The sequence below is a fragment of the Seriola dumerili genome, unplaced genomic scaffold (genome assembly GCF_002260705.1).
Source record: "Seriola dumerili isolate Sdu_G_001 unplaced genomic scaffold, Sdu_1.0 BDQW01001124.1, whole genome shotgun sequence".
NCBI classification, from domain to species: Eukaryota; Metazoa; Chordata; class Actinopteri; order Carangiformes; family Carangidae; genus Seriola; species Seriola dumerili.
Window position 1 is genome coordinate 1,667,295 of NW_019175379.1, and position 16,413 is coordinate 1,683,707.

A 16,413-nucleotide genomic window follows, 5' to 3' on the forward strand; every position below is an offset into this window, starting at 1 on the left:
TTAACCTTACCAAAATATATGTATCAATGATACAAACTCACACTTTGTTTTCCTTTTTAAAATGTAACTTAGCAAAGAAAAACCTAATATAAACAACATGGATTTATGCTTTTACATATTCACTGCACTTTATGATGGTAGAAAAAAAGTCTCCCAAAAAAATCTCAAGTGACATTACAGGTACATTCCCAAAGTGTCATTCGTGGTGAGGGTGAAGGGTTTTGAGGGGTAAAAAAAGTACGTTTCAACAAAAAGGTAAATAATACATAACGCAACAGTCATTTGACACAATGTCCTTTATGGGAAAACATTGCCTAAGAGCTCCCTTTTGGCCTGTGAAAAGTACCATCATGCATTTGATCAAAAAAAATGTTTCATCTGTGTTGCATACCCAAAATCATACTTTTGGTTTGGTTGCACCAGCTATTCTTAGATCCATTATTAAGTTTGTTTCAAGCTGCGAAGTAGTATAACGTCACAGTTAAGAAATGTCTTAGCTAGAAAATCAACTTTGTAAACAAGTCAGTGTAGCATCACAAACTTCTAACTGCCACAAATGAGTTTTAGAGGGGCAATTCAGGGGCCGCATCCTTCGGCGGAAGCGGTCTACGAAGGTATGGCCCATCGTAGCCGTCGTAGACTGCAAAAAGGACGAACCGAGATGAGACGGTTTAGTCTACAGAGTATTTTCTCTCCAACACTTCATTTGGCTAGGTATGAATTTCCAAAATGCTGGTGCTGGCGCCCCTATCATATCAAGTCATCCTACAGATCCTGACAGATCTATTGCTCCTGCTATATGTCGTAATGTTGCACTGTCTTTGCTTGAAGTGTTGGTCTTAAAAGAACATCCTCTCTGTGTTGAAGACCCTCAGCTTGGTCATGAAGTTGAAATAGACGAAGGCCAGGCACACCAACAGGTTCTTCATCAGATAGAGGAGGGGTGTGACGAAGCCAAAGAAGGCAATGAGGCCAACGCGCACAAAGAAAAAGGGCAAGTCCTGCAGAACTACTCCAAGTGAGGAAAGCAGGGGGCTGTGGGGCATGACCACCACACGCAGGCAGGACAGGTAGCTGAAGATATAGATGGGGAACACCCAGCCTGAGTAGTAGACCAGGGGATGTCCTGCCACCCGCACCATCTCCACCGTATCCATCCAGAACATAAAGCTGTCCACAAACACGTCTGCTCGGGCGTCGCTAGCACACAGGAATCTCAGCGGACCCGTGTAGGCGTATGGAGATATGTGGTACGCTGTGGTGCTCACTGATCGAGAGCTCAACCCAGAGATACTAAATGGTCTCCCAGGATTACCTGGTATCCCGGGGACAGTCCCGTTGGTCTCTGGTCGAGCCCCCCCTGCTCCATTCTGGTTCCTGTCATTGGGCTGGCTTGCCCCTGGTTGCGCAGGAGTGGGAGCACCTTGCCCGGGCGCAGCTGGCCCTGGCACAGCTGGAGTGACAGGTGCTACTGGAGTTACCTGTTCCACATGTGTGAGGACAGTGGAGGGGATGTCAGCATCTCTCTCCATGTCATTAGCTGGAGAGACAAAAAGATGATGAATGATTTTCCAGACTCAAGTCTAGTCGAATGAGATTATACAGAGCAAAACAAGCCTGAAATTACATTTACTGATGTTGCTTATCTTCATGTTGTGCTGGTGAGAAAACAGCATGATAGGGTTACAACAGGCCACTACCAAATCTTATCATGAAAATTAAAAATATTATCTAGTTGGAACCTCGGCTCCATGAAACAAATATCAGTGGTTTTTCCAAGCAACTTCATAAAAACGTCAGTCTACTCAAACCGCCTTGATGCTTTTCTTTGGAAAAACCTTTTCGTCACGTCTTCACTGTTTTACAAGAAGTCTGGGTTAAGCAATTTCCTTCTTACTCATTCCTTCTGTTACAGTAGTATCTTTTTTTTAACTGTAACTGTGGGCACAGAGCCAAAGAATAAGAACTTCAATCGTGTTTCCAAAATATTCCGGATAAACAATATAAAGAACTGTTCGCTGTATTTGTTGCCTCCAAGCTGCCTGCCTGCAATGTAAAGCCAGGCTGGAATCACTATATCTATAGTTGGGCAGAGGAAAGTTCAGGATCTATAGCCGGCAGCGAGTGATTTGTGTAATGTGTTCAGAGAGCTGCGCTCACCCTGGCCAGTCAGTCTGCAGTGGCGTATCCTCTCCACAACGTCAATACAGATGAGAGAGAAGAGGACTAGTGATACAGGGAGCTCCGTGAACGTATCATCTTTCATGTTGTTATTTATCTGAACCTGAGCAACCAACCAGAAAATGATTAGTAGAACAAACATCTTGACCAGAACATTTAATGTAATTATCTACTCACTTCCAGTAAATATAAAACTTATCTGTTTGCCTACAAACAATAATAATAATAATAATGGTCCTTTGCACCATGCCTTTACATCGAACTCTCTACACTTGTGACCTCCTCTAGTTCTGGGTTTCTGGGTTAAAATCACTTGCAGCTTTGGTATTTTCCTGAGTTGGGACTTCATTCCAACAGGACACAGAACAAAGCAGACAAGCTGGTTGTCTAAGTAGAATTTATGGCCCTTATGTAAAAGACACCAGATAAGCAAGGGCCATGAGGTCAGGCTGGGCTTCAGAAAGGACCACATGAAACAGCAAAGAAGCTCGGCTGCAGCCAGCAAGGAAGTGAAAATGTGCCTCATGGACAGATGATTTGACAAGGGCAGCTTGGACAGGAAGAGGAACCAAGCTGCTTATCAGTGGCTCCTTATCCATATAGCTGGATATTTCCCCCCTGGAGAACCAAAATGTTCCCCACAAATCATCACCTTTATAACAGCTGCAGAGGCCTGACACTGTGATTCCACTCATCTACAAAACTTTATCTCAAATGTAAAGTTGTAGCAGGTTTTTTTTTTTTTTTTAAGGTTCATGCAACTTCTCAGGATGATAAACACGACCATCCATAGTAACTGCAAAGGGCCTAAATAATTACAGTAAATGTTGCGGTCAATTATAGACTCTTATAGCAAATATAGTGAAATGAGGAGATAAGAAAATGCATGATCAGAATACAGATGAAGTAATGTAATAAAACAAATGACAAACAATCCACAACATGTACCTCAGAGCTGGCGATGAGAAAGGCAAAGCAGGGTAATGTGGACAGGATCACATATACGAGGGCCACAGGCCTCCTGATACAAAGACAAAGGAAGGGAAAGACAAAAAAAGTAAGGAAGGAAGACAAAGGCAGTTGCAGGACTTGCTAAATCATGATATTCACCAGCCAAGTGCAGTCCGAACCAGCTACAGGCCTGTTCAGACTCAAACCAGCTGGTCAGGTCTCAGTCAGTGCTGCACTGGGATCCTAGTTCCTGACCATACACAGCAACAAACAGAGCTGGACCTCCATTTCTGGCTCCTCAGGCCCCTGACATCAGGGCAAAGGCAGAAGAAACTCACCACTTCTTTCTCCCAATGAGAAACTTCTTTTTCATGAAGACCATGTACTTCAGGGGTACCCAGACCAGCAGGGCAGTTGAGGTGACATAGGCAACGGAGGAGGCCACGATCAACCAGTAGGCTGTGCCGCCGTCGCCAGGAGGCTGCGCTGAGGTTTTCACCTTTGCTACGATGACGGCAAACCTCTGCATGACGATGAAGAGGGGCACACACAGGCCTGCAAACTGCAGCACCTCGCACAGGGCGAACTTCAGCGTCCTCCCCGAGCCCATGCTGTAGCAGTTCAAAAAAAGAAAAAGAAGGGAGGGAGACGGGGGCTGTTGTCGCAGTGAGGCGACCCCTGTCCCTCTGAGGGCTGGTCAGGCCTCGGACCAGTGCATTGTCTGCCTCCACTAGCATTTTCCACACACCACAGCCCTGGCTCTCTGCTCACCCAACTGCTTACACTGCACTAGGCTTTGTGTACTTTGGTGTGACGATGATGTGACTGGCCCTTTACTCTCTTTATATACAGGATATAAACAAAGGTTGTCGAAGGATATGTATGTGCTACAGGCATCTTGAAAATGACACTTCAGCCCTTAATTTTGAAGTTGAAATCTCATCAGCAGACGGCCTCCATCGTTCTAAACGTATAAAACACATGTGACCTGAACATGTTTCCAAAAAAACCGGGAAACAAACGTGGACTTGATAACAGCCACGTTCAAAGCATCATCCAGAGGCTTGAGGCTGCGACCCCAAGACACACACATCACAAGGAAACCTAAAGGCACTTGTGGCTCTTCTCACATTTATACGTCGCCATCTAGTGGCAAAAGTTTACAAGTGTAAAATGCCACAAGCTCAGTGATGTCACAAATGTCAGAAATATATCTGTGGCTTAATATCACAGCTTTGCCTCTTCAAATTCAGATAAATTGAGGAAGGCTTGTCATGTCATAATAATAAGAGTGACATGGGCCCTTTTTCCTCAAAAGGCCAAAAGTACAAGCCACAACGAGCAACGAGGGATCAAATGGTTTCATCAGTGCTCTCTTTAGTTCAGACACAATTCGCCAACAGTTTCCTGCTACGTCCCTTTGTGTTCACGCACATTGAAGCTAATGATGTGAAAATGCTGCTGAGCTCAGACACCTGAACACTTGATCAAGTAACTGGATCAGGATTATGTCGTCTGGACTATATTTGGTGCTGTCTTTAGTTTACACACATTTCTACATGGTGCCATTAGAAGAGCTAATTTTAGATGCTGCGTTGATTCAGTTTCTCAGGCAGTGCTTCCATAAGAGTCAGATCTCAGACCAGTGTAGATTGATACCTGTGTATAAACATTACCCCTCTTGTCTGCCCCTCAGTACTAGGACTACAGCCACTCTACTGGAGTTGTGGTCCTAGAGATTTGAGTCCCAAGACCAGCGTACCCAGGCCAAGAGAGGTTTTATGTCAAGGTCGCAAGAAACCTGGGTGTCATGTTTGATGCCTAGCTGTTCTTCTCTGACCTTGTTGCATGCGTCTCCCGGTCGTGCCGCTTTGCACTATACAACATAAGAAAAATCAGGCCTTACCTGACTACGTAGGTCACCCAGCTCTTGGTCTGGGTCATGGTTATCTCTCGCCTTGACCGCTGTAGTGCTCTCCTGGCAGGCCTCCATTAATGCACAGTGAAACTCTTGCAGATGGTCCAGAATGCAGCAGCCTGTCTGGTCTTCGATCAGCCTAAAAAGGCACATGTCACTCCGCTACGCACCCGCCCTGAAAAATTCAAATTCAAGTCACCAATGCTTGACTTCAGAGAAACTTCTGGGTCTGGCATTGCCATCCCTGCAGACAAGGACAATCACAGTACATACTGTTCTCATCTGTGATTCCCTGACGGTGGAACAAGCTACAGGATGCTGTCAGAGCTGGGGCGTCCCTCTGTACCCTCAAGAATCTCTTGAAGACTCATCTCTTCTGCGGGCGCCTCCTCTCCTGACACCTTTAACACCCTAATACGCCTAACTAGCACTTAGTATTCACTTTCGATGCACTTCTTTCCTTGATTTCCTGGCTCGCACTTATTAAACAGATGCAGTACTTAGTACTTACGCCAAGGTTTCCTACTGCACTGAAGCAGTAGCACTAATGATGTCCCTCACTTGTAAGTCGCTTTGGATAAAAGCCTCTGCCAAGTCAGTAAATGTCAGACAAAAAGAAAAAGAAAAGAATAGAAAAGAAAAGAATAATACGTGGCCAAAACAGTGATGGAATTGATGGTTACGATAGAGATAGTCGTACTAAAGCAAGGCTCTGACTCCAGGCCCCTCTGCAGTTTAAAATACATACACTTAATAATATCTAATATGTTTGTATATATACATATATATTTATACAACCGTATAAATAAAATGTTACTCAGTTATGAGCAGGTTAAAATGGGAACAACAAAAGTTATTCATCTGTTTCAGCAAACTTAAAATAAGTGTGGATTATTTCGGTGCATGAATGTGAACCATCAAAATCCAATTTATTATTTCCACACCTCAATGGACACAATATGACAGCCTGCCCTTGAACCCTCAGCCTATCTATTCTTTTTAGTTCTAGTTGTGTGAATGTAACTCGAGGGAGAGTCCGGTCTCCCATGAGAAAAATAATTTGATAATATTTTGTAATTATGGGCAGCCATGGGCTTCTGTAGGAGAGTCCACTTCCAGTATGTTTGGGGTTGTATTATCTCAAGGGATCCACAATTTGTAGATACGCCCCTGTAATAACACTGACACGGGTTTAAAGTCTTATATCACAAAGGGACTTTTATTTCACCAGATCCACCGGCAGGCCACGCACTTGTTGCAGCACTAGTCCCGCGAGAGAGGGGGGATCCGTGGGCGGATAGATGGATGGATGACCCTGCTGCTCCCCTCCCAACCAGCCCCAGCTGTCAGCTCCCTTCCTGACTTCCCCACCCTGCCCCCGGTACCATGGCGTCCAGCGAGGAGGACGGCGCGGTTGAGGAGAAGGAAAACAACAACAAGAAGAAAACGAAAAGCGCCCTCGCTACCGCATGGCTCACTTTCTACAACATCGCCATGACCGCCGGGTACGTGCGTTATTCCGCCCCTGTCGCCTATTAATAAGAAAAGCTTATAAGTTCGCCGCTCCCTGAAAACTGTAAGCGTGTGTTGCTGTTTATAGGACTGTGTGTCTGTGTCAAGTCGAAAGTGCCTGTTCAGCTCGCTGCATTTAGCGGCGCACCGTGACACCGGAGTTGGAAAAAACCAGGGAGAACAGTTTGATAGTTAAAAAAAATAAATAAATACAAATGTAAGCGGTGTTTATCTGAGAGGTAGAAAATGAATGAATGGCGTTTGGTTAAAGTGAAAGACTGGCGCTGCAGCCGTGTCCAAATAGGGCTGACTGCATGGTGTCAGCGTCAAGGCCCACAGTGCTTCCGACAGTTGCAGTGATAAGTATAGCCGGAGTGCGCTGACACTGGAGCTCAGGACTGGGACAGTGAAATGCTCGTTGGGCAGATTTTTCAATAACAACATTACGTTTGTGGATTGTAAAGAGATTTTTTTTATTTTTTGTATCGTGTTTATAGATAAAACAGACGAGAATCAGCACTTGTCTGCTCATATCACTCGTGTAGAGAAAAGACAACAGAGCTGTCAGGTCAGCAAGTGGCTCTCACTGGATCAATAAGGACTAAACGCGCCTCCAGTTTGGCTCAGTGCGTCAGCATTGACTACACCTTTATTTACAGCTTAATCTCGACCAATATATACAATACTTCACTCATTATGACACGATGCGTCTGTGAGAGTGTGATAAACTGTCGATGCCATTCATCACAGATACACATAGGCCTTTACAGTATTCGACAATTAACTTTTATTTTAATTATGGAGTAATCTGTTGATGATTTCTTTCGGTTAATCGTCTTGTCTATAATAACATCATTATAGTCCGAGGTGACGTCTTCAGGTGTGTTACTTTGTTGACATTTAGTTGATGATGTAAGACAGTGAACATCAGCATCTTTAGGAGAAGCTGAAGGAAGTATTTAAGTTTCTGAGTGCAAAATTACTAAAACAGTTGATCGATTATATAAATAGTTGCAGATTAAATGATCAGTCTGTGGATAAAAAAAATGATGGACTAATTGTTGCAGCTGTGTGAGACAAACTTTATTAACCTTAAGTAAAAACTTTATTAACCTTAAGTAAAAATACTGTAAAGGTTATCATGTGCGTTAACACTGAGGCGATAATATTGCTACAGCTGTACAATATTAGGCAGTGAACATAATATTCATGATATATCATCCATCATACCGAAACACAGGATTCAGTTTGTTGTTTCAATTTATACAAAAGCAAAGATGATATTTTTTTGTTTGACTACCCATCACTGTCACATGCACACAAAGCAGCAGAATAAGACATGCAGCTCATGTAAGGCAACAGGGTTAAAGTGTCTTAGTATTATAGTGCAAATAAACCAAAGGCAGCGTCACCAGCAAGAGGGCGATCAATAACCATAAAAATAAAGAGCTGATTAATCTGGACAAAAAAATAAAAACAAAAACAAAACAGAAATAAAATATTATTAAGTAAAACCGAGAAAAGCTCTATGATAAAAGTTTGTTTTAAGAAAAGATTTTAAAGTTTTGGATGAATATTCAACACTCAGAAGATTATAATCATTAGTTGCAGTCATATATCCAATCCAGCCATTAACCTACTAAGTAGTTAATACCAGTGAGCGTGTAAACAGCTGTGAGATAATCTTTCTTGGCTGGAGTTTGTTATCAAGGATGTTTTCAAGGTGTTTCTGTACATTGCTGAGTCAGGGGCTCAGATTGATGGTAATGCACAAATTGTTTAGAGGCTTTCTTAATGTTGACCACGTATTTAATTTTGCTGCCATGTGAATTTTTAGGATCCATACATCCCCAAACGCTCAGTGACAGTTCAGCTTCTGTAATTTGTGCACTTGCTAATATCTGGTGTTAGCTACAGTCGTCTCCTTTCACATCAACGTTTAAGCTATAAAATATGATACATGTTTAAAATCTGTCATGGTATATTGTAAACTGACAAGTCATTTATTATGGGAAAATTCCAAATATGTGCTGGTTCCATCTTCACAAATACAAGTATTTTCTGCTCTTCTCTGTTTTATATCACTGTATGCAAACAAGTCGTTTCATGATGTCACTATGGGTTCTCTTAATTTTTATTTTCTGACATTTTCTTAATTGAAAAAAAAAAGAAATCCACAGATTAATAGGATGAAAATAATTGTTAGTTGCAGCTCGACTGTAGATTAAGTGAAGGAGATGAAGTCAGTACTGAAAAGGGATTTTACTTTAAACTAATATGTTCGAGAGAAGCTGTAATAGTTTGGTTAAGGTGAAGTAAAGACACTTCTGTCAGTCTCTTGAGTCTGGTTTTCTTTCCACCTCAACCTTTACTTAAAGATGCATTAGAAAACCAACTTCCTTCATCAAGTCTTGTCACGTTAGTGCTTTTTTAAATGATCATCAGTAAATCTTTAGTTGAGCGGGACTTTACCTGCACTTCAATGGCACATTTGTTTTCCTTATTTATACTAAGTTATGAGGATGCACACTGCCCCAAATGTCCTAAACTGGGACACAGCACAAAATATCCGGCTGTCCCTGTGTTTTAGTCTCCTAAACCAAAACTTGCCAAGATTTAATGCAGGAGACGTCATCAGACCACAGCTTGTAGATCTGAAGAAACCTCTCCTTTTGGCAAGAGAGAATAAAGCAACAGATCACCGTTATATTGTGTGGTGGTATCTGTTGTTGATCTTCAGATTTAATGTCTTTTTTTTACTGAACATATACTGCAAAAATAGAGACACGAGTCCAGGCAATAGAGGTGAGACAAGGAAGCTTTAGGATCAGTTTTGCATAAATGCGCCTTTTCCATATCAGTAAAGGCCCTGCGATATAATCCCGTCATTACTGTAGAGGTGCACACAAACCTAAATAATAACGCATCTTTCATTAAAGCAGCTTTCAGCCTCTGTTGCATCAGTGCTGGGACACTCTGGCCAAATATGTCCCACACAGTCTTTTCAAGCACCTTGAGGAATTAACTGTTCACACTAAACGCTTCCTTTATGTAGTACTGTGTTTTCTTTTTGTCTGCAGGTGGCTGGTTTTGGCCATTGCAATGATGCGCTTCTACATCCAAAAAGGCACACACAAGGGTCTGTACAGAAGTATAGCAAGGACACTCAAGTTTTTCCAGACCTTTGCATTAGTTGAGGTAAGACTTTGACTAGAATAGCATCAGAATGAAAACACTGGCAGATCATGGTCAACATTCATTCACCTACCGAGGAGATGAAGTCTGACGATCGTAGAAAAGTTATTATAAAACAAAATAACTACATAAACTCATTTTATGCATGTCTTCTTACAGGTGGGACATTGTGCAATCGGTATGTGATGCCCTTGCTCAATTTACTGTATGTTTGAATTTAAATGTTCACACACATGCAAACACACGTGCAACTGTAAATTGTTTTTTTTTGTTTTTTTTGTTTTTTTCTCTCTTGCTCTGCTGCAGGAATCGTGAGGACTTCTGTGATTGTTACCGGGGTTCAAGTGTGTTCACGGATTTTCATGGTTTGGTTCATCACCAACGGCATCAGACAGGTAAAGCAAATGCAAAACAGTGTCTCAGTGAGTTTTACTCTCACAAGGCTTTCTGGGACAAAATCTAATCGAACGAGGTCGTGTTTCATCACCGTTTTGTGTTCAACAATTCACGTCTCTGCTCCCACACACCCCACACACAGGTACCGAGACCTGTAAGAGCAGCATTTGTCATGTAAACATCTTCCTTCTTCCTCCCTCTGACTTTAATGAAGATCCAGAATGAAGAAAGCGTAATCCTATTCCTGGTTGTGTGGACGATGACAGAGATTACCAGATATTCCTACTACACATTCAACCTGCTCAACCACCTGCCGTACTTCATCAAATGGGCCAGGTGGAGACGCCATTAGCCGTGGCCGCGGATGAGCTTGATTTGTCATTACAGTGTCGGGACATTGTGTCTGAGCATGTGGGCCTGATCTGGCGATTTCACCTCTGGCATGCTTCCCCTACCCCCTGGGCCTAGACCGGCTTTACATCAGGAAGTAGTTCAGCCCTGTGTGTGTATTAAGTATCGCCCGGCTCACACAGAGAGAAGGAGCATGTGTGTGTTTATTGATTAGCACCTCATTAGCCATTCTCTGTCAATGGTGGGTGAACTAACTGCTGACATTGTGCACTGACAATACTGATAATGCAAAGCAGATGCTAGAGGACAGGCTGACATTTAATCATTTCAAGATATTTTTATCAATACTTTTATTATTTTTTTTTTAACTGTAGCTTGAAAATAGAATGAAATATGGTTTATAATGTTATATGTTTTTTTCCTAACACACATCTGCATTATTAAAAATAAACGACGAAAAAAAAAACAGATTCTTTTAGCAATGAAAAAAGTGCTGTTTTGAATCCAAATCCTTAATTGTTCGCATGGCAACAATAAAATGAGGCATTTCTCGTGGCCGTCAGTGAAATGTGGTGATGATCAACACATTTCTAGGATGCACAGTAACATAATGCCTGCTTACTACTGTATGAAGAGTGCTTGTGACGTGGCAGTCTGGCCTTGCGTGTCTCTGTGCTACAGTAGCTCAGCTGAAATTGGAGTCCTTGGGAGGAACGTCAGCCGTACACATTGATAGCTGTCCAACACACAGGCCTGGCATCTTACAGCCCAGAGAGCCATCTCGCTTCAAAATAGTGAAGTTCACATATTACATCAGCTCATTTACCAGGAGAGATGTTGTGCTGTCTCTGGGTTACCACTGTCAGAGGCCTACCAGCGACTTGTTCATTTTTCTGCCCCTTTTCAGTGAGCCATGTGATCGTCACGAAGGCGGTTCAGTTTTGTTCAAATTTCTCTTTTGTTTTGGATTTTTTGATCTCGTGTACTGACTGGCCCCTCTCCTCCCTGCCCCCCACCCTTCACGTCTTTCTTTAAGCATGGAGGAGACGCCAGGCCCCCGGAGAGGGGGCTCATGTTCAGCTGCTCCTGTTTTTAAGACCATCTGTTTTGGTCATGGAATGTTCACCCAACATTTCTCTCACATCCGCTGAGACGCTCCCCCGAGCCTTTGCTGTGGTCTTGGCTAAATACAGGATCCCTATAGCCCTGAGTCACGGCACATATCGCACTGGAGGGACCTCCAGTCGCCACAAAGGGACGTAGGCGATCTCACACTTTTGCGCAGGGAGAGACCTTTGCAATAGAAAGACAAGAAGATAATGTTTGTGAATAATTTTTAGCTGCACATAGAGAAAACCTCCTTAACCGTAATAGCTCTTTTCTGAATTATATGAGACCGTATTTGATGTGGAATTCCTAAATTTGTTTACCAAGCTATAAAAGTAAAGCCAACATGCACAGAAAACTGCTTGCTGTCAGCTGAATATCTCCTGCCTACTGATGCTTGTAAGCCTTTGAATGAAGCACTAGTTGTCGTCCAAGTTGAGAGACCGTCTGTGTGTGCATTTCAGTGTCTGTATGCCAAGTTATCAAAATGTATCCATTGTCACTGTAGTAATCAGCCATTTAGTGCAACGATTCAGTTGCTCACAGTTGTCAGAGGCACAAGTTGCAGCCACAACCTGATCCTGCAGCTTTGCCCACTACGACACCGTGCCAAACCAAATCCTTTTTCACTGGGGAACCCCAGATCTCTGTCCAAGCTTCAGTCATCGCCCATCAGCAGTACTAGAGATCCTTCCTGACCAGCTGTTTTGCTTCAGTAGGTCACAATATATGTAAAATAACCCTAAAAAATACAGTAGAACTGCTTAAAAGTAGAATCTAAGAGTTGGTCTTCGTTTTGAAGACCTGAATGTCATTCTACTTTGCTTCAGCCCCATCAGTCTCTGGGCCCTCATCTGTGAGATTACCTTTCCCTTTCCCTTTCCAGCCCGTATCAATTTAACCTCAAAATACTGTATCCCTACCTGCCAAGTGGCTTCATTCTCTCTTACTGTGTCTTCCTCCTTTTACCACCTCTTCACTATAAACCACACAGTAATACTGTCGGCTGCAGTTGGTTTTCAGGTGATGGGAAGGTCCAATATCTATGATCTGAGAGTCGGCTCCTGGCCAGTGTTTTAATCTGAACAGTTTCATTGGTTATTTGAACAATACAACACACAACAGTAAGCACACAGGTATTTGTTGTGCAAAAGATATTGTCGATCTCTATGTCATGACTTGTATCAGTTGCTGTTTGGGAGCCAAGCTAGCTGCTAAGTTTGTAATAGCAGTAAATGGGCTAAAAGATCCAAATATTCCATGTGGTTCTTTATTTTTTTTACCTTGGACCCACAGGCTGCTTATGTGTAAAAATAAAATCCCTGCAGGATTAGGGAAGCATGTGTTTATTGTCGAACTCCCTTTTCCAAGGTAGCATTTGTTGCAGTGTGCACTCCTGCATCTTGGATTCCCCTCCTATCATTAAAGCAGCACTGTGTGTTTTCATGCATGCGAGTGTTAACGTCCTCTGACCATTACTGCAGGACTGTGTGGGTTGCAGTTGTGTGTGACTGTGTATATCGCTCTGCTGGAGTTTAAAGACGTCTGTGTCTCTTCCTTCCCAGATACAACCTCTTCATCATCTTGTACCCGCTGGGAGTCGTTGGAGAGCTGCTGACCATTTATGCTGCTCTACCGTTTGTACGCAGATCTGGAATGTACTCCATGAGGCTTCCCAACAAATATAACGTGTCGTTTGACTACTACTACTGCCTCATCATCGTCATGCTGTCCTACATCCCATGTAAGGAGCATTTTCAGTCCCACACTGTGCACATCATATTAAAGGCATGTGAAGTCTGAAAGTGAAACCGACTCTTTAGAGGATACACGTGGCATTTAAAGTCAGGCTAGCTATAAACTAGTATATAAAATAATAGCTATAAACTCTCTGTGCAGCACATCAGTTTCATGCTCGTGTTAAATTGTGTGCAGGGCCGCGGGAAGACCTTTTAAGTTGGGGGTGCTGTAGTGGGAGGAGAATTTTACCCTAACCCATACAAATACAACATAGGCCTACAACAATACTACTGCACACACCAAAAAAGCAGCAGCAGCCAGCTCTATAAAACAGACACAGCAATGCTGTTGCACAATAATAGCTCACAGTAATGCCATAACATTGCAATACACATGTCCAAAGCCCATTGCGCACAGCACACAAGGACATATCCAAATACGCACATTTTTTCCAACAAAGTTATATCAGTGTGATGTTAAAAGTAATTGGCAGCTGAATATTAAACTGCTTGGTGGCAGTTTAAACCAAATAACTTACCTTGACCTGCAGGTCAGGTGCTCCAGTAGTTATAATAATCCAAATGTAGCCTTGCTCAGGTGTTGGGGAAAGTCTCTCATAAAGGCATGGATGTGGGCAGTCACAGACTTTTTCAGTGAACAGAGCTCTTCTTTGTGGATGGAGCTTGGATAGACATGTTGCTTCATCTTGACGTCTTGAACTGAGACAGGAGACTCGCTCCTCGGGAAGGTGAAGGGGCAGCAAATCACCTGTTAGCAGCAGGCTAGCTCCTGGTGGCGGTGCTAACGCTGATACTCCAGCATGTCTCCCGTCTCCAAGGAAAAATTACAACCAAACGAAAACAATGCTGTTGGAGCTGCTCTCCTGGGAGGGCTGGGCTTCATTTGTGATCTCTTTAGCTGGTGGTTTGCCCTAAAAAAAAAAAAAAAAATGCAATAATCTTTTCCTGTATTGTGATTTTATCCTTCGATTAGCTATCAATGCCACAGCAGCCGGATGATGTTGATGACCCGTCCTACACTGCCTCTGATTGGCTGATGAAAACATTAAGCTCTCGCGTAGTTCCGGCAGCCATGATTGTATCGTCATTATTAAATAAATAAATAAATGAACTAAACTCCTGCAGGTCATAACAAGTTTTGTGCTGTAAAATGTTAGTGGGCGTTTATCTATTATGGTTTATTTCATTTTATATTGTTTATGCTGCATATTGATGATTGCAAATTTATTTTACATTTTCTGGAGAAATCAGTTGAGAATGGCACAAAAATCCAGTCCCAACATTAAACAAACCTGCCCAGTGATTTGTAACATTGCCCACAATGGCCCACTGCTTATTAAATAGAATTATAATATATGGTATAAATGTGGCCTCACTATATATCCAGTATCATCATGTTCCAGATTCTACTGTAAAGCAATAATGTGACTGATGTGACTGATCCTGTTTGTTTTTCTGTTTCCCCAGTGTTTCCTCAGCTCTACTTCCACATGCTGCGGCAGAGGAGAAAGGTGCTTCACGGGGAGGTCATAGTGGAGAAAGATGACTAGACAAAGCACCACCTCATGCCTCTGTTTGAGCCAGCCTGCACCCCCCCACCCCCCGACACACACACCCTTCACCATCCCCACCCCCACCCCTCCGCTTCATCTTCATCTCCATCTCCATCTCATCTTTAGCACCATCAGCTGTTCCATTCTTCATTGCACAGGACAGGAAGGGCCACACAGATGACGACCTGTCTGATGAGAAAGAAAAAAAAAAAGCGACAAGCGGTGATAGTGAGGAAGAAATGACAAAAACCACAGGAGTTCATCTGTACCCAGCAATAATAAACAAGTGATCCTAGGTCTTTCCTCACAGGATCTGAATGGTAATATTGGAAACATGTTTACAGTCCCAGTGTTGCTGGAGCTTGAAACAGAAGCCTGGCGTTGTGACGCAGCGTAGAGAGAGATCCTGAGCCCTTTTATTCACCCACCAGCCTTACCGCATCTTGTTGCACTGATGCACCGCAACCTGAAACACACGCTGATCATGAAAAACCATGAGCCACGACACTGCACCCTGAAGGAGAAAAGAGGCAAATGAAAGGCTTCCAGAGAAATGTGAAAGAAGATTGTAAGTTGTGTCTATTGAGTTGTCCCAACGTCATCGCCCCAAAACCTACACAATTGGCATTTTTATTTTATTTTATTTTTTAAAGATGTATTCCACCACAGATTTTATACAAACATAGCGTGGCTGTACAAATGAAGGTTCAAGAGAAAATATTCATAGTTCTATCATACCTCAACAATAAATCTACATTTAGACAATATGCTGCTTCTTTTGTGTATGTTTGTTTTACCTTATGTGTAAATGATGCAATGTGAAATAAGCAGGTAAATAGTAAGCATATTTCTTAAAAGAGAATTTATGCACACACTGTATGACTTAGAGCAAACACAGCTCAGACTTAACGTTTTGTCTGCTTGGCTCAGCTCCTGCATTCTTTAAAGTTGCTTTGTTGTTTACTGTGTCAAATTAATTTACAGGGGTTGCATCTTAAACTTATTTGAGCCTTCAAAAAAGTTGCAGCTTTTTCTGTAACAAACCGCAGTAGGTGAGGCTACACTTCAAATTCACGTGAGCGCTATTTTGTTTGTTTTTTAACACAGAATCTGATGTCCGTGTTGATAGAGAGGTAGTTAGATTCCCTCCGACTAAAGGTGCTATTGTGAGATCAATTCAATCTTCTGTGCAGCTGAAGGAGTGACTGTGATTGGAGTTGACCTAAAGCAGGAAAAAACAGGATGTGAAATGAAATGAGAGGAAATGTTAGTCAATGAATTGCATAGCCCGTGGTATTTGAAGACAATCGACCGCTTTGCTTATACTCTGGGTTAAAGAGGAGAAAAAGCAATAAAAGTCAATGTCAAAACAATCACTGGAAAAAAAGTTATTTTTCAAGGAGAGCAATAGAAATGTGAAAATACCTTTTTTGTGCAAAGTCAATAAATAAATTCTACAATACTGTGGAGAGTTTTGTGATGACCTTCA

At 42.5% G+C, this 16,413-nt stretch overlaps 2 protein-coding genes across 2 annotated transcripts; one reads left to right on the forward strand and one right to left on the reverse strand.

Annotated features, from left to right (window-relative positions):
- Positions 1-839: 839 nt before the first annotated feature.
- LOC111237809 (transmembrane protein 236-like) lies at positions 840-3,742 on the reverse strand. Its single transcript, XM_022767047.1, has 4 exons — positions 3,471-3,742; positions 3,130-3,202; positions 2,161-2,284; positions 840-1,540 (listed from the first exon to the last, which is right to left on the reverse strand). Exons 1-4 carry the CDS (start codon positions 3,740-3,742, stop codon positions 840-842), a joined length of 1,170 nt encoding a protein of 389 aa, XP_022622768.1.
- Positions 3,743-6,240: 2,498 nt separating this feature from the next.
- hacd1 (3-hydroxyacyl-CoA dehydratase 1) lies at positions 6,241-15,691 on the forward strand. The gene is made up of 7 exons (XM_022767146.1): positions 6,241-6,555; positions 9,643-9,760; positions 9,917-9,935; positions 10,064-10,152; positions 10,368-10,489; positions 13,177-13,355; positions 14,839-15,691. Exons 1-7 carry the CDS (start codon positions 6,437-6,439, stop codon positions 14,919-14,921), a joined length of 729 nt encoding a protein of 242 aa, XP_022622867.1. The 5' UTR covers positions 6,241-6,436; the 3' UTR covers positions 14,922-15,691.
- The last annotated feature ends 722 nt before the right edge of the window (positions 15,692-16,413 follow it).

What these genes read in the sequence shown, in the direction of transcription:
- LOC111237809 (XM_022767047.1), bottom strand. Translation starts at nt 3,742, where the DNA reads ATGGGCTCGGGGAGGACGCTGAAGTTCGCCCTGTGCGAGGTGCTGCAG. An exon ending in CTCATTGGGAGAAAGAAGTG is followed by an intron (nt 3,203 to 3,470) that starts GTGAGTTTCTTC and finishes TCTTTGTATCAG; the next exon opens with GAGGCCTGTGGCCCTCGTAT. An exon ending in TTCTCATCGCCAGCTCTGAG is followed by an intron (nt 2,285 to 3,129) that starts GTACATGTTGTG and finishes TTGGTTGCTCAG; the next exon opens with GTTCAGATAAATAACAACAT.
- hacd1 (XM_022767146.1), top strand. Translation starts at nt 6,437, where the DNA reads ATGGCGTCCAGCGAGGAGGACGGCGCGGTTGAGGAGAAGGAAAACAAC. An exon ending in AACATCGCCATGACCGCCGG is followed by an intron (nt 6,556 to 9,642) that starts GTACGTGCGTTA and finishes TTTTGTCTGCAG; the next exon opens with GTGGCTGGTTTTGGCCATTG. An exon ending in CATGCTGTCCTACATCCCAT is followed by an intron (nt 13,356 to 14,838) that starts GTAAGGAGCATT and finishes CTGTTTCCCCAG; the next exon opens with TGTTTCCTCAGCTCTACTTC.